Here is a 23,310-nt window from a genome sequence, read left to right as displayed (position 1 = left end):
CTTTTAGTCCCAGGAGGAAACGCTTGCTGAGTCCTCCGTGGGAGATGAGGGTGAGGTCAAGGTCATCCCTCACCCCCAGGACAGCCCTGGCGAATGACTATGGACTATGAGGAATTGCCTTCCATTCCTAATTTAATGGACGCTTGACTGTTTGGGAACATACCACCATGTAGTGGGACTGGTTTGATGTTTGCTTTTGTGTCTTGACTGGCCGCCATTGATAATATGTAAGCACTTTGATGTGAGCCGCTGTTGTTCCAGCACAGTACCCTGAGAGGCCCAGAGAGAGAGTGGCAGTGCCCTGAGGCCCTGGCTGTGTCCAGGAAGTCTGGCTGTGCCCAGAGAGAGTGGCAGTGCCCTGAGGTCCTGGCTGTGTCCAGGAAGTCTGGCTGTGTCCAGAGAGTGGCAGTGTCCTGAGAGGCCCTGGCTGTGTCCAGGAAGTCTGGCTGTGTCCAGAGAGAGTGGCAGTGCCCTGAGAAACTCTGGCTGTGCCCGGGGAGACAGGTGGTACCCTAAGAAGCCCAGGAAGTCTGGCTGTGACCAGAAGTACTGTGGTGGTGCCCTGAGAAAAGCTGGCTGTGCCCGGGGAGACAGGTGGTACCCTAAGAAGCCCAGGAAGTCTGGCTGTGACCAGAAGTACTGTGGTGGTGCCCTGAGAAAAGCTGGCTGTGCCCGGGGAAACAGGTGGTACCCTAAGAATCCCAGGAAGTCTGGCTGTGCCCAGAAGTACTGTGGTGGTCCCCTGAGAAAACCTGGCTGTGCCCGGGGAGACAGGTGGTACCCTAAGAAGCCCAGGAAGTCTGGCTGTGCCCAGAAGTACTGGTGGTGCCCTGAGAAACCCTGGCTGTACTCAGAGAGCCTGGCTGTGTCCAGGATATTGCATTCACCTCCAGGCTCCTTGCACAGGGCCCCTCGCAGAAGACGCTTGTCGTGTAGATTGTGAGGCGAGACCCTGTAGGGGTGGAGTGTGGGGACAAAACCCCAAAAAACAGTTTCCAGGCTCTCGGCCTCACATAGAAAGGTGCTGGCTCGGGTAGTAAATGGCCATCAACTGTGATCAGATGCCAGCAGCTGTGGCTAGTTGGCCGTCAGCTGTAACCCGTAAGCCATTGGCCACTAATATAACGGCTGTGGCTACGCTAGCAGAGGAGAAGAATGGGGGCTAGCAAGAAGATGGTGGCTGGCAAGCGCGGACTGCTGTTAGGCAGATTATGTAGATCCTGCTTCCTGTGTCTCCAGCCCAGCCGCCAGAGAGAATATATTGGTTTGACTCCCCTACTTATGGCTCCATGGGTGTTCCTTTTTGGCCTTACCGTGTCCTGCGTTCTTGGGCGGGGAGTGGGAGCTGAGACCCTGCACGACAAATGGCGCAGCGAGCAGGGTCCCCCGCACGACACACAGTTACTTAACAAATGCTTGCTGATGGATTTATAGAAGAAAGAATCTGACAAACTTTTGCTTCAACTTCTCTCTTTTTTTTTTTTAAGTAAGTCTTCTGAGAAAATTTCCAGTTAAGATGGCAGCATAGGTAAATGCTGTGCTTGTATCCTCTAACAACCACCTCAAAATTACAACTAAACTACAGAACAACTATCACAGAGAACCACCTGAAGTCTAGTGTAACTGAACAGAAGTCTTATAAATCAGGACATACAGAAGAAACCACCTCAAGACTGGTAGGAAGGGCAGAGACACCACATGGGGTGTCCTACACATGTGACCATTTAAAAATCAGGAGGATATATCAATTGCAGAGGTCCCTCCTGAGAAGCAAGGGGTCCTAGTCCCACACCAGGCTCCCCAGCCCAGGGTTCCAGTACTGGAAAGAAAAGTCCCCATAACTTCTGGCCATAAAAACCAGCAGAGATTGTGGCTGAGTGAGACAGAGGGTGGCTGGAGTCCCAGGTGCTTCTCTTAACGGATCAGCACATGGACTCACTCACTAATGGACTCACTCCCTCTGAGCTCCAGCATTGGAACAGCAGCTTGAAAGGCACCAGGGACATATGGGAGGAACAGAATTGTCTGACTTTAGAGTGAGGGCTGGAGGGGCAGCTTTCTTGCAGACAGAAGTGCTGGCAGAAGCCATTGTTCTTTTGTTGAGCTCTCCACTGTTTCATGCAGCATGCAGATGGAGGCAGCCACCATACCTGTGTCTCCATTAACCTTGCTAACAACATTTGATCTGCCCTGGTGATTCCCTGAGACCCTGTCTCTCCAACCTTTCAGGCCCATCCAAGTCACTTCTATTGTCTTTTCCAACAAATGGCCTGTCTTGGCTTAAGCTGCTTACTCTCTTAAAATCTCTCAAAGGCTCACAAACCCCAAACAAGAAACATTTGGCCTTGGTGTGCTCCATATGTCTTGCCAAGCAGCCCCAAGCCCAGTACTAGTGGCAGCTGGCCTTGATTCACAGCTCGGCCTCTTGAGGCACCGCCAAGCTCAGGGCAGGTGGAAACCATCTAAGGATCACTCTGTGGCATATATCACCTAGATCCAGCCAGAGCACGGTGGAGGCTAAACTTGGCCTGAGGTGGGGCCCCTCCCAGGAGGTCCTGTGGGCCAGAAGACCCAGTACTCAGCTTTGAACCACATCAGAGCACCACCAGGCCACCTCCACAGATGACACCTTCAAAGGGCAGACTGGGCAGGCACCAGAGCTCTGCTAAAGTGAATCCTGCTCCATAGAGTCAGCCCCTGCACAATAGTTCCTCCACTGTAGTCATGGCCAGTCCTGAAAACCAATCAGCCTGAGGGTCAATCCCTCCCATTGACATGCAAACTGTAACCAAGGCTCAACTACAAAAGGAGGGCACACAAAACCCACACAAGAGATATACTTGGAGCACCTTGCTCAGGTGACCAGGGAGACTGTGCCACTGAGTCCCACAGCACAACTACTGCATAAGGGCACTCTATAAAGACCAGGAGAATAGCAGCTCTACCTAATGCATAGAAAGAAACACAAGGAGGAAGCCAAAATGGGGAGACAAAGAAACATGAAATGAAAGAATAGAACCAAGTTCCAGAAAAAGAACTGAACAAAATGGGGCAAGCAACCTACCAGATACGCAGTTCAAAACACAGGTTATGAGGATGCTCAAGGAACTTAGTGAGAACTTCAACAAAGAAATAGCAAACATAAAAAAGGATATAGAAACCATAGAAAATAACAAGTCAGAAGTCATTGAATAATACAATAATATTATTATTGAATGATACAATAATATTGTTATTGATATAATAATATTGTAATAATAATACAATAATATTATTATTGATACAATAATTGAAATGAAGAATACAGTAAAGGGAATCAACAGTAGATAACATAAAGCAGAGGTTTGAATGAGCAATTTGGAAGATAAGGTAGCAGAAATCAGAACAGCAAAAATAAAAAGGAATCCAAAAATATCAGGATAGTTTAAGGGGCCCATTGGCCTTAAACATCAAGTGTACCAGCATTTGCCTCATAAGGAGAAAAGAGAGCAAGGAATTGAAAACCTATTTGAAGAAATAATGATGAAAAAGTTCCCTAACCGGGCAAAAGAAACAGATATAGAAGCCCAGGAAGCATAGACAGTCCCAAATAAGATGAACCTAAAGAGGCCCACACCTAGATACATCATAATTAAAATGCCAAAGTTTAAAGACAATGAAAGAACATTAAAAGCAGAAAGAGAAAGGAAAGGCAGTTAGTTACCTACCAGGGAGCTCCCATAAGACTGTCAGGTGATTTCTCAACAGAAATTTTGCAGGCCAGAAGAGATTGGCAGAAAATATTGAAAATAATGAAAAGCAAGGACCTACAACCAAGATTAGTCTATCCAATAAAGCTATTGTTTACAATTGAAGGAGAGATAAAGAGCTTCCCAGACATGAAAAAGCTAAAGGAGTTCATAACCACTAAACCAGTATTACAAGAAATGTTAAGGGGACTTCTTTAAGAAAAAGAAGAAGAAAAGATTAAAAGTATGAATAATAAAATGGCAATAACTACATATCTATCAACAATTACTACTTTCAATACAAAGGGATTAAATGTTACAAACAAAAGACATAGGAAGGCTGAATGGATAAGAAAACAAAACCCTATATATGCTGTCTACAAGAGACTTGCTTCAGATCAAAAGACACACACAGACTGAAAGAAAACAGATGGGAAAAAAGATATTTCTTGAAAATGAAAATGAAAAAAAAAAGATGAAGTAGAAATACTTATACCAGACAATACAGACCTCAAAACAAAGGCTATAACAAGAGATAAAGAAGAACCAAGTAATCCCACATATGGGTATTTATCCGAAGAAACCCTACTTTGAAGGGACATTGTGAATCCATCTGTTCTTTGCAGCATTATTTACAATAGCCACGATATGGAGGCGACCTGCATGTCCAGCAATAGTTGAATGGATAAAGAAGAGGTGGTACATAGGTACAATGGAATATTACTTAGTGATAAAAAAGAATGAAATCTTGCCATCTGCAACAACATGAATGGACCTAGAGGGTATTGTGCTGAGCGGAGTAAGTCAGACAGAGAAGGACAAATGCCATATGATTTCACTTATATGTGGAATCTAAAGAATGAGATAAAGGCACAAACAACAGAGAAACAAACTGGTAGATACAGAGAACATTTTGATGGTAGCCAGATGGGAGGGTGTTTGTGGGATGCGTAAAAAAGGGGAAGGGATTAAGAAGCATATATTGGTAGTTACAAAGTAGTTATGGGGATGTAAAGTACAGCATAAGGAATGTAGTCAATGATATTGTAATAACTGTATATGGTGTCAGATGGGTACTAGATTTACTGGGTTGATAACTTTGTAAGTTATATAAATGTCTAATCACTATGTTGCACACCTGAAAATAGAATATTGTATGTCAACTGTAATTGAAAAATAAAAATAAAAGTAATACATTAATAAAACTGGAACAATCACAAAAATATATTCAGATAACATCAAAATTAAAAAAAATAAGTCTTCTGAAAATAGGAAATAACAAGTCTTTTGGAAACAAATATAAAGCATGTTTTCTTTTAGAGACTGAAGAATAATTCCCTTTGTGTTAGAATGTGTGCTTAACCGAACATCCGTGACAATGGTTCTCTCATTTTGATTCTCTTGTCCCTCAGAATAGTCACTGATGAGACATAAGTTTTGGAAGAGCTTAGTACAGGGTTGTGTACATAGTCAAACCAAGGGGCTCCAAGCTGTAACAGTGATGCGCTAAATTAGTGCCTTTATTTTAGAGTTGGCAAATGATGCCAAATGTCCATATTCCTTCCTTCCACAAAATTAAAAGACACTAACAAAGATAAGACAGTTTCTTATTTTGAAGTTGCCACCCTGATTTCCAAAGCTTCAATAAACTGTGAAGTAGACATAAATTATATGTTCTCATTAAAAGGGAACTTCGGAACACAAGAAGAGTGGACTGATGCCAGGAAACCTTCACTACAGTTTTCACTCTACCCCTAACCATCTTCGGAACTTTAGGTGAATTACTCGAGCTCCATGAGACTCGAGAGACCCATTATTTTATAACTTAGTAAGCTAAGATATAAAATAATTTCCAAGGTCCCTTTTAGCTTCAGATGTTTTGTGATTCTAACTCTAAACAGTCAAGGATTTTCTCTATACAGCCACAAAGCAGAAATGTCACAGTCATACTGTGTTTATTTACACTATTTCACTCTAGAGTAACAACAAAAATGCCTATAAGAGTCATATTTTTAGTAAAATTTAAATTTGTACTGTTAATGGACACTTTTACAGCTCAATTCTGAGCCTTTGCAAACACATCCATAAAACTGGTTGTATTGCCTCTCATTTATAAAATCCCACTGCATTTTCCAAGCAAATGGGCGTTTATGCAACAAAACAGGCAAACACATGCCTAACTGCCTGTTTCAAAGCAATTATTACTTGTTTATACAAATGTCCACTTGAATAGTTCAAAGAAAATGCCCCCAGAAACTCTGGCAGTCTCTTGTTGAAGAAACCTGTTTTTAGAATCCCATAAGCATTTTTTTTTCCATTATTGTCTAAAGGTCAAATTTCTGGAAATTCAAGAAATTAAAACCAGAGGATGGTGCTAACATTTTTGCCACCCGAAGAGACTACACTCATTGTTTCATTAAGCTTTTCTGATGTTTGTCAAACCTGCAAACTGCAGTTATTTTCATCTAGACTTTTTTCTTATTCACGTTTCACTTTTATTGATATGAAAATTCATTTATTTGTAGATTTCTGATATTACCTTCCTGACTGGTTATAATGGCCTGTGGCCACCACTTGTGCTTTCCTAGAAAACTATCACCTTTTCTCTTGCATCACTGTGCATGCTTACAGAAGTATACAAAGCCTCCATGAAGGCTTACAATATAAGCACGTTTATCTATGTGAAAAAATGAGCTGTTTATCTGTGGATGGGTCAAGCTCATCTGCAAAGGGCCATTATTATGTGAGGGCAGGCACTCCATTCAAACATGCATGTATTCGACCAGTATTTGTAGAGCCCCTACTTGGAAAGTGGCATTTTATAAAATGTGGTAAAAAAAAAAAATAGTGGCCCAAGTATTGGATGGCTTGCCCATGGTGATTACAGTTTCGAGGAAAGAATATAGATAGATAGATAGATAGATAGATAGATAGATAGATAGATAGTAAATAGATAGATTGAGATGGAGATAATAGTAGTTTTATAAACAAATACGTAGTGCAGTGTGCTCTGAGAGGATCGATGATTCCTGTAGAAATGCAGTTTAAGCTGGGCCAGAGAATGAGTAGGTATTAACTAAGCAAATGGGAATGGTAGAAAGGATTCCAGGATGGGGAAGTATCCTGTGCAAAGTCCTGAAGTTGGAAGAGAGACAACACATAAAAAAGTCTGATGTGATCAGAATTTGGAGGCCGAAAAGAAGAGTAGCCAAGATGAGGCCGGAGATGAAGAAATATGTCGCATTGACCTAGACTATTTTCTAAATTCATAAATATAAATACCTTGTCCCTGCACACCTCCTCAATCAGGAATCAAGGGCTCGCAACAGCGTCTTCCGTTGGTAATGACTTCCGTTGCAGTTCCTTGATCAACAGCAGTTTCTTCCTGTTGTCTGCGGTCCAGAGAAGAGATGACTCTCAGGAGCCACATCAGTGAGCGGCGTCGGTTACCACAAAGCTTGCTGGTCCATCTGCTTTTTTCAAAGAGCTTGCGGGACCCTTAGTGATTCAATCCTGACTTCAGACCAAGACCCGAGTCAGCAGTCAGATGTCTTAGCTGTGCCCTCTAGTGGCAGCCGGAGTGTTACCCAACTCTTTTGCAAAGGGTAATTAAAATTAAACTACCTCTCAGAGTTTGCAAATGAGTGAGTGTAGAGACACACACCAGGGGAGGAAATTCTACCTTAACAACCTGTGCTTTCCTCAGTTCTCCTACAATAGCTTCTATCCACAATGTTCACAGCAGTATAAACTAATACTGTGATAAGTTGTTTTAAAGTACATTAAAGACCAAGGGAATCTCAGCGCTCTGACCACACACACAGTTTCATCCAGCCTGTCTTGTGACTTCTCTTATAGCATCTTCAGTCATTTGGGGGCTGTTTACTTCATTTCCTTCATGACCCATCTCCCATATTGTAATATTTGGGTGAATATCCTTCTTTGATTTAGTGAAATTGTTTACTCAATTCCCTTGGTAACAAAAAAAGTCTTTTTCTCTTTGGACTCTAAGCATACCACTTAGTTTTGTATCTGACGAACTTAAAGCACCTAAATCCAGAAGCCATCTTTTTGCTTGTTTACAAGACCTCTCTGCGTAAACCTCCTTTTTCTTTGGCACTTGGCTCTTTGGTATGAGATTCCACTGGCCATGCTTTAAGAAACTAGGAATAGAGAAGAAGGGTGGACCAAGACCAAAGTGAAATCTTTCTCAGACTAATGGACAACTGGTACACCTGGTTCCAAAGCCACTGGAAGAAATCTGTGGAGGACGGAGTGTGTTTACCCAGTGCTAGGAATCTTGCAAAGAAAAAACAGAAGGTCAAAGAATAGGTCCTAATCTCCTTAGGGGAGGAGCTTTAGTAAAGAACAGGTTGGTTTAAGAGCTTTCATTGGACTTGCTTCCTCAAGGACAGAGTGACCTTTGGAGTTCCTGCAGGGCATAAGTTGTGTCTTCCCTGAGCTACCTATGCTTAAGAGCCATGGGGGGCTTGGTGCTCGAGGCTTCTTGGGCTTTTTATCACATCTTATTTTGGCCAAGGTATGATTCAAAAACACATATGTACTCAATGTCATGACTCAAACTCTAGCATCACTAACCTCTGATAAAAGAATGAGGGGTCCATTCGCTGTGCTAAATTTTGTTTCTTCTCGGAATATTGGACTTGTTGCACTTTAGGAAATCGGAAATTCCCAGTCCATGGGACTTTTACAGGAGTATGGAAGAATGATATTTCCAGGATCTTTGCTCCTTTTTGTATTTCTGGGTTGATTGGCTTATCCACTCTGCCCTGTGAGCAGTGTTCATGCATTATATAGTCTGATAGAAAAAAGATCCTAGAAGAATTTTTGAACTAAATTGGGATCTAAATGTCACAGGGATGACGTTCCCCTACAGCTAGTCTCTATTGCTTCATTTATATGATTTCTTCCATTGTCTATTGCAGGGTTTCTAGATCAACCACTGTGTAACCAGAGCGTGTTAAGTATACTGTCTCAAAAAGTTTCAAAGTCGTTATTTCCTCAGGAATTTGAGCTCCTATTGGATAAGGTGTACTTTTATTACTACTCAGTATGTTCTCATATACCATTGTTATGTGGGAGAACATACGTTCATATAGGTTGCTGAAGATAAGGTTGGAAGGTGAGTCAATCTTTCCTCATTTAGGCCATTCTAAAAAGGTATGTGTTTTGTTTGACATTTAAAGGCTATAAACTTCCATCAGCATCTACATAGCAAGCCTTATTATGGACAATCACTCATATTGACCTCTAATTCAGGTAGAAAGACTCTGGATCTAATCTAGCACTTCCTATGTATTCACTATTTCTCTTTTTCTTAAAGACATCTGGAATTACTGACAAATTAAAATCTCTTTATGGGCATTTAAAAAAATGATGCTGATGTGGCTTTATTTTATCTAAGAAATAGTCTTTCAACATGTTATTTTAAACGTTTTATTCATTGTTATAACCATGTACCGTGGAGCCCTCATATGAGATCCTTCTTGTACATTTTAAGTAGAAGTAATATAAAATGCTAACAAAAGAAGCAACGTTTGTAATGCAAACCTGGGTAATCTGTAATTATGTTTTGAGAGACTGGATTAACTGGCACTAAGTGGAATAATAATTCTTAATTTCTCATCAATATTAATATCTCTGTATATCAAAAATTATGTGTATATTTATATGCTTACAAAATGAGCTTAAGAAAGGGTACAGTATTTTCAGACGCTGAAAAGTTCTATTTCTTAGTAACAGAAACAATAACTCATGGCTCTTCACAAGGCATACTTTTTCCCCTGTGGTTAAAAAAACCAAGAACATTTTCAAGATAATTTTCATAAGAGTACCTACGGGAAAAGGAATCAAAGGGAAAGCTAATTATTATGGTTGTAGAAACTTGCAAGGATTTCAGTTACCCATGACTCTGGATCACTCTCCAATATAAGAACATAAGGAACAGTTAGTATTCTATGTCAGAAGTGAGCCATCCTTCATAAGATTGTGAGAGCACATGGGGTAAATACCTAAAAGTCTTAGCCATTGGAGGAGTCTTCAACATACCATGTTTCTACTTCTTGGGGATGGCATGGAATGTCCAGGGTGGTCAGAATGTCTTCTCTTAAAGTTGTTATATTAGAGATAAATTACTCTCCACACTTGCCAATACTAAATTGTAACATAATTACATGTGGTCTCCTTACCACCTACCGCTAAAGATGACCACACAGTTGTTACAATTATACTAATTTCCATCTCAGTTTGTTTGGACTGTCTGAGCAGATGTAATGTCACCAGTCAGAAGACAGGGATAGAATAGCAGTGTGCATTCTGAAAGCCTTGTTTTCTTTTTTTTGTTTCAGGGTTTCATAACCTAGTTAAGCATGTATTGAACTCGTACCATTTCCATATTTTTATATGTGCTACATATAAAGTCTTTTAGTTTATCTTCGTGAAAACTCGATGAGTTAGGTATCATCTTTACTGCTAACTGTAGAAAACGTGGCTGTAAGTGGTTATTAGTGGTAGAGTAGCAGATTTTGGATTTAGCCCTGTGATCTCTAATGGCAACACCCATTTTCTTAGTTTCTGTGCAATACAGCCTTCCAGCACCTACAGGGTTAAGGGAGAGGTGGGAATTTCATTTCTGCTTTTTCATTGTTAATGCAGCAGAGCTGCTCCTGGAGCATTGCTTTGAAGCAGAAGGAAATGAGGTATTTTTGATGTATTAAAACACTAACCCATTTCCTCTGGCTTCTTATACATAATATTGGCACTCCAGGTATTGTCAGTGAAGTGCAGCATCTAAACTTGTAAGAGAGAAATCTCTGAGGGCCACATGCCTCCCCCCACAAATCTTGATTGTGACTAAAGAATCAATGGACCTTCACTATTGAAATAGTTATGGTAAGAATATAAACCATATAGGCAATTTATTGAGTGCATATTCTATGCTAGGTACTCCCTCTCCCAAGTTATAAAATGGCATAATATAGAAAGAACATCCTTGAAAGAGTTTATAGTCCTCTTGGGAGAACTTTATGACAAAGAGCCTAACATATGTAGGTATATCTGTGTGCTTTTCTTTACATTCGTTAAGAAAGGGGCTGGAAAAATATATGCCCATGTAGCCCACCTTGTGAGATTTCACAATGCCTGAAATAGAGGAAATCCTAAAATTTTTGGAGACAGAAAAATAAAACAGAACAGAATGTATTGAAGGATGAATCAATATTATACCCAGTGTACGCTTATGGCCAGTAAAGACATTTTTAGGCATGAACAACACAGATAGGTTATCTCCTATGAACTCTTTCTAAAAGAATCACACAAATCTATAGACCCATAAAAATAAGCTAACTCAGGAGAGGAGGGAGTGAGGTATCTGAAACAACAATGATCAGAAAAACAATGGAATCAAGGCTAAAAGTTAACTGTAGGTAACCTGGCTGTGAAACAACGTAATGATTAAAGATCTATCATAAAATTACCCAGTCAGAAGTATGGCGCCTTTATATTATTGAGTTCTATATTTCTATTGAGTAAAGATGATATACCTGAAGGTACTGAGATATTTTGTTGATTGGAAAAATATAAAGTGCAATTCATAAAATATGTCACTATATATGGAGCTCTAACCGCCTGAGCCACCAGGCCAGCCCATATGTCACTATATATGTAAAATGTTTATTTAGGAACAATATCCACCAAAATTTTGACAGCTTTTTACCTCTGGGGAGAGAAGTATAATTGCAAGAGAGCAGGGATTGACGGTAAAGACTTTCTGCTTCATGAATCCTATAATGTTTTGATAAGTGTGTATTAATGTAGAATTGCATGATTTAAATGCTTCTTAGAAATAAAGGACACACCCTATAGAGTAAGTAAGAAGTAACTCTGTCACCAGCTGTGGTCTTTGACAAGCTCTTTTTAAGCTTAAATATCCCTCCCCATCAGTAAGCAGAAGAAAACAGCACTGCCTTTAAAGTTGTGTGTGTGTGTGTGTGTGTGTGTGTGTGTGTGTGTGTGTGTGTTCTAAATGAAAATTAAAACCATATGTAAAACACTAATTACAATGTCTGGAATATAGTGTGCCCTTAACTAGTAGCAGTTAATAGTATGCAACATATATTCAACATAGTGAATCATAAAACTGCCAAAATTATGTTGTAATCATAGAGCAAGGCCATTTTGTTGATTAGTTATTCACTGATGAGAGATATTACTTAAGCATCAGGTTGTTTAAAATTTTTGTTTGGCTGCAAGTATTCATACAGTTGATGAAATAAATACAGGATTTTCAAAGCAATTTGAGATTATTTATATTGAACAATAATAGATCAGCAGTAAAACGTGCAGGTTGGTAGAAATTAGAAGGCATCTTATTGCTCTTTCATAAAAAGAGGTACACATGCGTCTGAAGACACCTCTAGTTTGGCGATAATATATGTAAAGGAATGTAATTTTTGTATAAAATCTCATAAGGCCAGAAGCATAACTGAGGTGACAGACAGTGAAGGTGAGGAGTGGTGTATTTTCCAAAGTGGAGTCTTTCAACAATGTTTTAAAAGTGAACATGTCTATGTTATGAGTATAAACCTATAAAAAAAAGATATTAGAGAAATCAATGTGAAAGTATGGCTCTAAGACATATAAAGGAGTTAGATCAGCATGGCAACTCTTTATGTGCTTATGTTCCCACCACCCAGTAGCAGTCTTTTCTCCCTAGTCCTACACACAGCTCCTGCCCCAGACAGACTCCCTTCCTGTTAGACCCAAGCTCTATCTTTATGGTTAAAGTAAATGACCCTTCTCTTTATTCCCATTTATCAATGGTCTCAAAATAAACATATACTTTAAAATGCAGACACCTCATCATGTTAAGAATCTCTGTTATTCTCAGTATTGCTAAAACAATGAGATAAACACATAATTTGTGGCAGCAGTATCAATGAGCCGGGGAGCCAGCTCCTTTCAAATGGGCATTGGCCACTTTTGACTTTTGACTTTTTGGAAAATTATATTCAGGTAGGAGACACAATATATTTGGTGTTTTCATTGTTCTATTATCGTAAAAATGATTATTAATTGTAGAAAAAGGTGGACAGTGCTCTTTGCCTTTTAAGAATTGGGTTAATTAGAAGTTGTCAGGTTTTTCTTCTGTACTCATCTTTATGCCATTGTCCTCACCACTTCTGTTAATTACTCAGATATACTGACATCAAAGGATCTTTAGGTGACATTTAGAAAGCAAGTCTTTTGATTGGTTTGGAAAATCAGTGGTAGAGGGTGTTCTGGGCATAAGGCTTTCTTTTGCAATGATGTTGTTTACTCCACAGGGCTCAAAATCTATTTCGATTTTATGTGTATATTTATGTGTTTCAAAAATGAATGTTCTTAAGATGTAAAGCCATATAATAGAGTGAGAAAGGGAATGATTCCTGAGTGCACCTGGGAGGATATGTATTAAGCTAGTTGCTCTTCCTTCTCGTCTTGCATTATCTCTTTGCCACTATCCAAAGAAGCTTTAAGAAGGTAGATTTCTAAAGTCAAGGGGCTTCTTTGTAAGTGTTTAACTATTAGATTTTTGCTTGGAATTTAAATCTTGTCCATGCCCACTTTTCTTCCTCCCATTTTCCCTTGGTTTCTACAATATTATTTTCCTTAGATTATCCTCTTTTGTCTCTATCTAGCCTGGCTCCTCTTCTGCTTGTCCTCAAAGCATTGACATTTCTTAGAAATCACCAGCCTTCTTCCCTATCACCATGCCCTATCTTCACAGTACCATCTGCTCATACTACAAAACCAACATCACCACCCCTCATTTCTCCAGACTTTCAGACCCAACTTACAAGCGTTCTTTTAAAGAGCATCATCAGAATGACTAGCAGGTACTTCAACCTTCAACATCCCTATGAGATTTCATTTTATTTTCCAGCTAACTTATTACTTCTGTATTCCTTACAGATGTAGGCATACTCACTAATTAACTTTTTCATGTTCCTTTTTAGCTAATAAATTTTAAAGTTGAGTTAATCCTACCTTTGAAATATCTCTTATATTCATTTTTTCTTTCTCTTTTTCTCTGTCACTGCCTTGGTTCAGGCTCACTTACTTTCTCAAATAAAGTATTGCAATTAGTTATATAACTAGTCATTCTTTTTTCAAGTCTTCTCCTTACCAATCTCCCTTTCAAAGCCCAATTAGTGATTGTAGAGCCAGGATAACTTACTTAAAAACAAAACAGAACAAAATTTATTGATTTCTCCATTACCTATAAGACTAAGTTTAAATGCCTTAGCAGAATCCTTACAATTTGATCTTTGCATATCTTATTAAAGTTCTATTGACTTCTTGCAAGTTCTTTGGTGTCTCCTCCCTATCAGTGCTCCCTAAGGCTCAGAAGTACGTAAGGAGCAATTTTTCATTCTTACATTTCACGTGTCCTGCTCAGCTCTGTGCTTTTGCACAGTATGTTCTTTATGCTTAGAAAAACTCCTTTGGCCTAACCTCTGTCTGTTGAACCCCTAAACCTCTTTGATGTCTCAGATCTGAGGATTATCTCTTTTGCTCCATCTTCTTCTACCTTTTAACTTTGCCTTCTAGAATGTTGTACATAGTGTTGGTCACACCACACTGTTATTTGCTTAATTGATTCTCTCATTAGACTGTGAATTCCTTGAGGGCAAAGACTATATCTCATTTCTTTTTGTAGTCCTATTATTTAACTCAATATCAGCCGAGTCTCACTGTATAGTTATTGAATCAATAAAACAATGTAAATTGGGATTGTTCATACTGAACCTGTCTGGCAACTTTTCTAAGAACTCTTCCTGGTTTGTTATGATTGATACTCTCTTTTGGACATTGTCCTGCTCCTCTCCTAATCCAAGTGAAAGGAAAGGGAAGAGAGAATAAGAATTCTCAAGGCAGTGTTAATGATTACAGGTGAAACCTGCTTTGGTTTTGTAGCCAAACTGAGATGTTCCAGAATGTTTGACTGTCAGGACCACTGGAAGCTTTACACATCATACCACCGAAGGCAAATAAATCCATTGCATTTGGTAGTCACACAGTTGAATAGCTGAACTTATGCTTGTCCTTTGTGAAGTTTTACTCTCTACTCAACTTTTCATTTTTTTTTCTTTTGGGTTGTCGCAGTAGCACTTTCAAAAGTATGTGCTGTGTGTGTGTGTGTGTGTGTGTGTGTGCGCGTGCACGCGCACGTGCGTGCTTTAGGTTGGGTAGAAAAATATTTTCTTAGAAAATTTTTTTTGCTCTCAAACTATTATAAGTAATTCCTTTACATAAAACAGTGGGATACAGAGAATGATGGTGGTCCTGGAACACTGATGTTGAACACTGCCCATATCCCAGGTATTTTCTGTCATAGTACTTTACACGGAGTATCCTATTTAATTCTTACAACAACTCTGTAAAGTGGTGGGTATCATTCTTTTATTCTTTAGATGAGAGAAACAGAAGCATAAACAAGTTAAGCAACTTGCTCACATCCTACAGCTGTTAAAGATTGCAGTCCAGATTCGGATCCAGAGCTCACACTCATAATCACTACAGCGGTGGAGAGTATAATTTAGACAAAATTTATATTCTACCTGAAAATCAAAGGTTTGTCTGCCTGGCGTGTGGTCTTAGCATCCTTTGAAATATATTGGCTCTTTTTCCTTGAAATCATATCTCCCACTTCCACATTTGTTTTTTCTTTCACTCCCCATATGCCACTGGTAAATTGCACTCTAATTCTCTCTCGCTTCCTTCTTTGGGACAATTTCATTACTGCTTCATGAGCCAGTGCACCACGGATGCCTCTCATTACAGCCCCTCTCCCCGATCAACTATGTTGATGCTGAGAAACAAGTATCAGGCTGACACCCAATGCATGCCGGCATTTATTCTTCTTGCCACCCAAAGAATGGGAAACTATGTAATTCCAAGTAAAAAGGAAAGAATAGGCTATGCATTTACTTTTTAAATTTCTTTTATATTTGGGCATATATAGAGAGGCTGTGTTGAAGACAATAATTATATAATTAGCCAAGTGCAGATTTGGATGTGTGACCAATCAATTAGATTTCATTGAAACAAAGCAAAAAATAAAAAAACAACAAAAACGCAAAAAAGAGATGCACACTTAATAAACTCCAAAACCAAAGATCTGTTCTGTTCTTATCAATTAATGTTTGTTTTAAATTTTATATTATAGCTACTCTGTGTTATAGAGAAACAATATATTTTGACATGCACTTCATTTGGTAAATTTGTAGAAGAAACTTTTGTTGTTTCTATTAGTTTTGTAATTATAATGATATAATATTAATTATGGAAAGACAAAGGTTTATGCTTTTGCTATTAGAGTGAAAATTGTTCTCTAGAGGACTGGCTTTATTATCAGGAAGAGAGGGTAGGTGGACAACTTCACGTTTTCACCCTCAAGGAAATGTATGTGTTTCTATGCATCACCCCCTTCTCCAAAGAATATTTCTCTTTCAGTTTCAGCCATTTAAAACTTAATGTTTAGTTCTTGTTAAAAAACAAACTGAATTTAGATAAAGCAACCGTTTTGCTATTATTAGTCACATACTGCTTGAATGTGATCCATTTCTGGAATGATGTTTTGGCATGAAGGGAATCCATAAACAGGAAACAGTTTGGGTGCAGGAGAAAAGAGGAGAGGCAAATTCAAGGGTTGTGCAGAAGTGAAAGGCAAGTGTCTTGAACTAAAAGAATGTTGACAGCAAAGACAACCTTCTTGCAATTCCCAAAATTTGCCCCAAGATCAACAGCGGCCCATCTGATAGCCATCTTTGATTCCACGTAAGGGGGATTGTTCATTTTTGTTAGGTCATACCTTTAAAAGTTCGAAGAGTGACTGTGTATGAGGCTGGTTTGTGCTTCCCTTAGGCGTGACCCCACCCCCACCATAATCTGTGCATTATTTCTGGGCCTCGTCCCATCCCTAGCATTTGTTTCTCCATTGGTCATGCTTGTCTTTCCTTCATTAACCTCTGTGTACAATGGCCTCTGGATCTTTCTGTGAAGGTATTGCTATTGCTTTAGGCAGCACAGTGGATGCAGTGGGACCCAGGCTGGCAGCCTGAAATAGATGATGGAGCTTTTGTGTTAGCCTACCCAATGTTTTAGTCTTCGTTTTTCAGGGTGCAGTCATGGGACATAATCTCACGATAAACCTTATTTTCTCTTAGATGCAATAAATTTATGTGGGGCTAAATTTTCAGGGTTTCTTAAGCTCAGCATCATTGGGAAGACACCAACTTCAGCTGGTATTTTTTCCCAGGTGGGATTTCTCACTTACATTGCCACAGTTTGTACTGGAGAGTGAAGAGACTATTTGCTAGCTCATAACTGGTAGTCAAGAGCTCATTGATCCTAAGGCATTTTTGAAAAGACAAGATTATCAGATCTAAGGGACTTTGTTCTAGCTTACATTACCAAGGCCCCCTGCATTTATGTCTTTGGAGAAACCCATCCCCTGTAGGTTGTGAATGTTGGCTGTATAATCAAGAGCAAAGCTACTCTCAGGCCAGACCTCCATGAACACCATTTAGTTGGCTTCTTTATCTAATTGTCTTCACATGTCAGCTTGGGCTTCATAATAATAGCTACATTTAATTGTGCCTGCTACTGCGCTAAAGGTTTTACATGTTTTAGGCCACTCAATCCTCGCAGCAACCCTATGAGGTAGGCACTATTATTACACTTAGTTTATAGGTGCAAGAAACTGAGGCAGAAGGAGGTTAAATGACTTGACCAAGGGCATGAAGCTTGGAAGTGGCAGGGCTGAGTGTAGATCCCAGGGACACTGGCTGTAAAGGTCATGCTCTTTCTGCCTAGGAGCTAGGATAGAGTTTTTCTAGTACAAGTGACTTAGTAAAAGGCTATTGTCAGGCTAGGGTTGTGTGGCTAAGTCTATGGATACAGCTCTAATTCCTAGTGGGCCTGAATTTAAAAAGCTCTCCAGGAATGACCTCTCATTTTGAGAACAGTTTGGAAGGAGACTAGAGAGTCCAGTGAGGCAGCTGAGTGATAGGTAGTCAGGCTCAGGTTTGAGGCAGGTCTCAGAACTGGTTCTGGAGGGGCCTAGTGATAGAGGTCTAAAGTGAAACTTGGCTTTTTAATGGACAGCTGGGATTCTTTTCAGCAGCCTCACCCTAGAACAGTCAGTCCACATCTTAAAGAATTTTTCTTTTTTGGCTCGTTTGATTCCTGTGAATCCTTGACTCTGTTCTCTCTGGTCCTTGAGCCCTCCATATCAGGAACAGAAGTCACTCCTTTAACTTGAGGCCAGTGAAGCCATTGTGGATATTTGTTTATATCTTTACAAAGGGGCTGCTATTAGGATGATGCTTATATAATTATGAAAGTACAGATTTGGCTGTTTGGTCAATCAGTTCGATTTAGAGTTCCTCTGAATCCCTGGTCTATTGGGGATCTAATTCTTTCCAAGAAAGACAGGCATCCCAGGTGAACAATTTCTGAATGGCTCTCACAGTCCAACCTGAAGTGATTTCCCTGTCATTGACCACATGTTTTATGCTTCTCTATATTGACAATTATCTGTAAGACATTTTATTCAAATGTATTCATTCATGTCCCTTTTCCTAGACCACATTTTAATCCCTTAAGATAAAAATTACATCTTATGCAAATTGTTACTTACAATATTTGATAATAAACATATTATTTTGTTTTGACCTATAAATATAGGTCTATAAAATATACTAGAGTCTCTTTGCAAAACTAAATTCTAACAGGATTATGGCATGGACTCCCAAAATCTTTTGGATATCAGTCAATATATTTTAGAGAATTATACTGTTTTAAAACTTGCAATTCTGAAGTAGAAAAATAAAATAATTAATTGTAAAATTTTATTTTAAAGGTGTGTGTATTTTGGTGCTAAGAAAAAAATGACTTTTGTTTGATTTATGTTTGCTTTATTCATGTTAGGTTGACTTTCACTCATCAAAGTCAATATTTTTACATAGTCTTTTGGTCATGTTTAGTAGTTTTTTTCTTGTCTACCTACACCTCTTCTCTTCCATTATCATGTAAAAATGGAAGTGACAAATGATATTTTGTTACATATTAATGCATATTGTCCAGATGCTGAAAGAACTTCAAGAAGAAGTGTCATCATTTCATTCCAAGCCTATTTGAAAGAGCTTGGATCTGTGTGTTGGGTGTTTTCAGGTACAGAGATGTAAATGCCATTTTTCTGTTTCATTTTTAGGTCACATGCGCCAATTTAACAAATGGTGGAAAGTCAGAACTTCTAAAATCAGGAAGCAACAAATCCACACTAAAGCACATATGGACAGAAAGCAGCAAAGACTTGTCTATCAGCCGACTCCTGTCACAGACTTTTCGTGGCAAAGAAAACGATACAGATTTAGACCTGCGATATGACACCCCAGAACCTTATTCTGAGCAAGACCTCTGGGACTGGCTGAGGAACTCCACAGACCTTCAAGAGCCTCGGCCCAGGGCCAAGAGAAGGCCCATTGTTAAGACGGGCAAGTTCAAGAAAATGTTCGGATGGGGTGATTTTCATTCCAACATCAAAACAGTGAAGCTAAACCTGTTGATCACTGGCAAAATTGTAGATCATGGCAATGGGACATTTAGTGTTTATTTCAGGCATAATTCCACTGGTCAAGGGAATGTATCTGTCAGCTTGGTGCCCCCTACGAAAATCGTGGAATTCGACTTGGCACAACAAACCGTGATTGATGCCAAAGATTCCAAGTCCTTTAACTGTCGCATTGAATATGAAAAGGTTGACAAGGCTACCAAGAACACACTCTGCAACTATGACCCTTCAAAAACCTGTTACCAGGAGCAGACCCAAAGTCACGTGTCCTGGCTCTGCTCCAAGCCCTTTAAGGTGATCTGTATTTACATTTCCTTTTATAGTACAGATTATAAACTAGTACAGAAAGTGTGCCCCGACTACAACTACCACAGCGACACACCTTACTTCCCCTCTGGATGAGGATGAACACGGGGGGTGAGACTGAAGCCTGAGGAATTAAAGGTCATGTGACAGGGCTGTTACCTCAAAGAAGAAGGTCACATCTGTTGCCTGGAATGTGTCTACACTGCTGCTCTCGTCAACTGGCTGCACATATGCTAGTGGAAAACAATTTGATGTAATTTCTGCCCAGTCAGCTTCATCTCTCAGTATAGTTGTAAATCACCACAGATTTTAAAGCCACACTTGAAGACATGCTCTCACATATAGATGCACACAAACACACACTCATACACATTTCCGCCTGCATCTGTCATTATTCCTGTTGAGAGGGCTTTCATTGTCTGATTCATAACGGTTCAGGATAAACTATCATGAAGCAAAAGGATTAACTAGACAGTGAATGGTTTCTAACCCTTGCTGTTGTAAAATCTCTTTTAAAGTCTTGAGTACATGCTAATCAATAATCCCCCCTCATGCATTCCTACTGCTTGGAGTAGCTGTACTGGTAAATACTACTGTAGGAGTATATGCTTGTTAAAATGGAAAAACTATGTCTTTAGAGCTCAGTATTCTTTATTTTATGAACATGACGAAGTGTAGTAACTTTTTTCCAGCATACAATAGGCACATTCAAGGTGATACAAGATGGCTCTTTTCTTCTGTGGAGGGAGCCTGTTCTCAGTAAAGATGAGCAAACATTTGGAATTTACATGTGGGCAGATATTGGATTACAGCTTTCATCACCAACCATTGGACTTCCGCAATGTTGAGACCAGCTAAAGCTACTTAAAACAAGTTCTGATCATTATATAAGAAGGGAAATGCCTGACAGACACCGTGTAAGTTATAAGTGTCTGTCTTATCTTTACTACACATATTGTAACAAATTCAATATCCTAGTCTTCATTTGTATGAATGGTTTGTATTGTACATAGTTCAACCAAGTGTTATTTGAGCTGCTTATTAATATTAACTTGTACTTGTCTCTCTGCTTGTTATTGGTTAAAAAAGAAAAAAAAAGGATATGAGGAACCATTTTATCAATGTAGCTGTGAACTCCATTAAAAAGACAAACTTAATGTACAAAGCATTTATTCAGCTCAAGTATTGTTGAAAACTATACATATACAACATTACAGTCTGTCTGTATTTAGATATTTTATTTCTGGACAAAATGAAATGTACATAAAAATAAAATGCTTAAAGTTGAGTTTCACTATGTACTTGTGTAAGATGGTGATTTAAATGGTTCTGACAAGAAGAATGTGTTGGAATATAGTTCTGGTTTTGCATCTCATATTTCTAAATTTGTACAGAACTGTCTAAATTACTATGAGTTGCCCAGACAAAACAATTCAGGAGTTTCAATCACAAGTCTAGGAAACAGTTGTGGCATACAGCATTGCACACATTTTTGGTTTATTGTCATGCTAGTTATTCAAGAATACCAAAATCAATGAACATAAGGAGATAATTGAGGTGTCCTAAATTAATTATACCTTGTTGGTTTTCTCCTGTAAAAAGTCTTTATTTAGCAGAGGATTGAGACAAAGGTAATTTTTTTTCTTTAAAAGCAAGTCAATGCGTCTGAAGATTGTGGCTGACTTTCCTGATTCTACCATAGTGATTCAGCTCAACTGAAAAAAAATTACAATAACAGTTGATGGCTTCAGTGATCAATTTATATATACCAAATGGGATCAACTTCTCTATATAGCATTGTTGATGGACATTAAGCTTTCTATTTAAAAATAATTACTGTACACAGTCCTAGTAAAATAAACAGGAGAAGAAATATGTAAGGTAACACATTTTTTAAGTTATGAATTGGGGATTGGTATATGAAGAGTTTCAAAGGTCAACTAAAGAAACCAAATAAAGGCTACCCCATTCTCATCTTCCCTTCATACTGCATAGGGATAAGTATGTTTTCATATAGACAATTTAATAGAAGTACTACAGAGAACACAAAACCACAGAGTTCTAAAGTGAGAACTCAATAACTGATTTTACTAAAGAGAGCCTCCAACAGTAAATCAAAGACACATCATTCCAGGTAAACGTCCATTGCTCAAAATACTCCAACATAAGTAAATAACCATTTATATCAATGTGTTAATTAATTTGCCATGGGATTTAGCAGCTAATGTTGGAACAGACTCTCTGGCACAACACGCAATAACAGCTTCATGAGTTCCAGCTGCTGGACATATTTTCCATAGATAAATCTTGATATTCTGGGGTTTGTTTGTCAAAGAGATCACTTAAGAGTTAGTTTTCTCTTAGCCAAAAGGGGAATAAGTGAGGAGGGGGAAAACAATCTTTTTAGACTAATTTAATTAGTGGACCATGAATTTCATTATGTGGTCTCATCTGTCCTTTTGTTATCCAAAGTTCAAGATGATGTGAAAATGTGCTTTAGTCTCCACTTGCAGGTCCTGCTCTCTAACCTCCTCATGACATGTTGGTTTTAAATGTTTATAAACAGAGAACATAGCTAACTAAATAACATTCAAATTATTTTTCTATAGTTTGCCTTTAGAAGAAAAACAAAATAAACAGGAAACAAGAAACTTCCAATAAAGTTTTCAATTTTTAAAAATCTACACATTTAGAACTTTTTTCTGGGCCTGTACATACTTATTCTAAACTACTACATCATCAACATCTCTATCTGTAATATAGAAAAGTCAGGATGATAAAGAGCTTTGATTAAAAGAAAATTTATTTTTATCCAGTAAACTCTTCCTGTTTTAGACAAGGAAGTGGGTGAAGGAAGATGATGAATATGAAGGTCTAAAGATTCAGATTAAAAATTTTTATTAGACCAACTTGTTGCTTCAACAAACTAGTTAAGTTTTAATTATGATGGAAAAATCATTTGCTATTTTGAAGAAATAAACTTAAACTGCACTAGAGAAATCATCTCCTCTAGAATCTCAAATATTATTTCACACCTTTGCTAAGATAAAAAAAAACTTCAAGGTGGAAATAGATAGTATCTGATGCCAACATAGGTTTGTCATCATCTATTGTTTTCAGAAACATTATAGTAAAATTGAAATTATGGAGAAATGATTATTGCAGTTTCTTGCTTCAAGGAAGAAAACTTATGCGTTATTGGTTTGTCTATTTATGATTAAAAAATGAATTGTCATGGTATGGTTTCAATTGGGCATTTTGGGGGTCCATGGCTCTTGTGAGAATTTCTCTGCATGAGTAGGAGGGGTATAACTGTTATAGTTCAGTACTAAAGTTCTGGAAGTTACTATTCTGCAAGTAATTGAGATACTTGTTATATTTAAAACTGTGGACTGGGAATCTTCAGGTTCCTACATTTCAGCAATAAACTGTAAGCCATATTTTTGCACAGAATAGATTAAAAAAGAAATCATGAGAAGCCTGAGAAAGTGTTCGTTCTTTACCTTTTCCCCACTGCTTTACATGTAAGAAGCAACATAACCAATATAAACAGCTCTTTGTAAAAGCAATTTGCCTCTGTCTCCACCATCAACTTTGAATACCAAGTAATGGCTTGAAGCAAATTCCTGTGTTTGCAAA

General features: G+C 38.5%; 1 protein-coding gene across 3 annotated transcripts in view; it reads left to right on the top strand.

The window, feature by feature from the left end:
- The window catches only part of NXPH1 (neurexophilin 1), a 287,676-nt gene extending 264,577 nt beyond the window's left edge, over window positions 1–23,099 (top strand). For all 3 annotated transcript variants that reach the window (XM_081079204.1, XM_081079205.1, XM_081079206.1), the window contains one exon: window positions 19,006–23,099. In XM_081079204.1, the coding sequence (XP_080935330.1) occupies window positions 19,006–19,767 (762 nt within the window). In that variant the 3' untranslated portion in view covers window positions 19,768–23,099. The remainder of the gene's footprint in view (window positions 1–19,005) is intronic.
- The last annotated feature ends 211 nt before the right edge of the window (window positions 23,100–23,310 follow it).

The sequence above is a fragment of the Rhinolophus hipposideros genome (genome assembly GCF_964194185.1).
Source record: "Rhinolophus hipposideros genome assembly, chromosome: 18".
NCBI lineage: Eukaryota > Metazoa > Chordata > Mammalia > Chiroptera > Rhinolophidae > Rhinolophus > Rhinolophus hipposideros.
The sequence above is the reverse complement of the archived record's forward strand: the minus strand, read 5'-3'. Positions and strand labels throughout refer to the sequence as shown.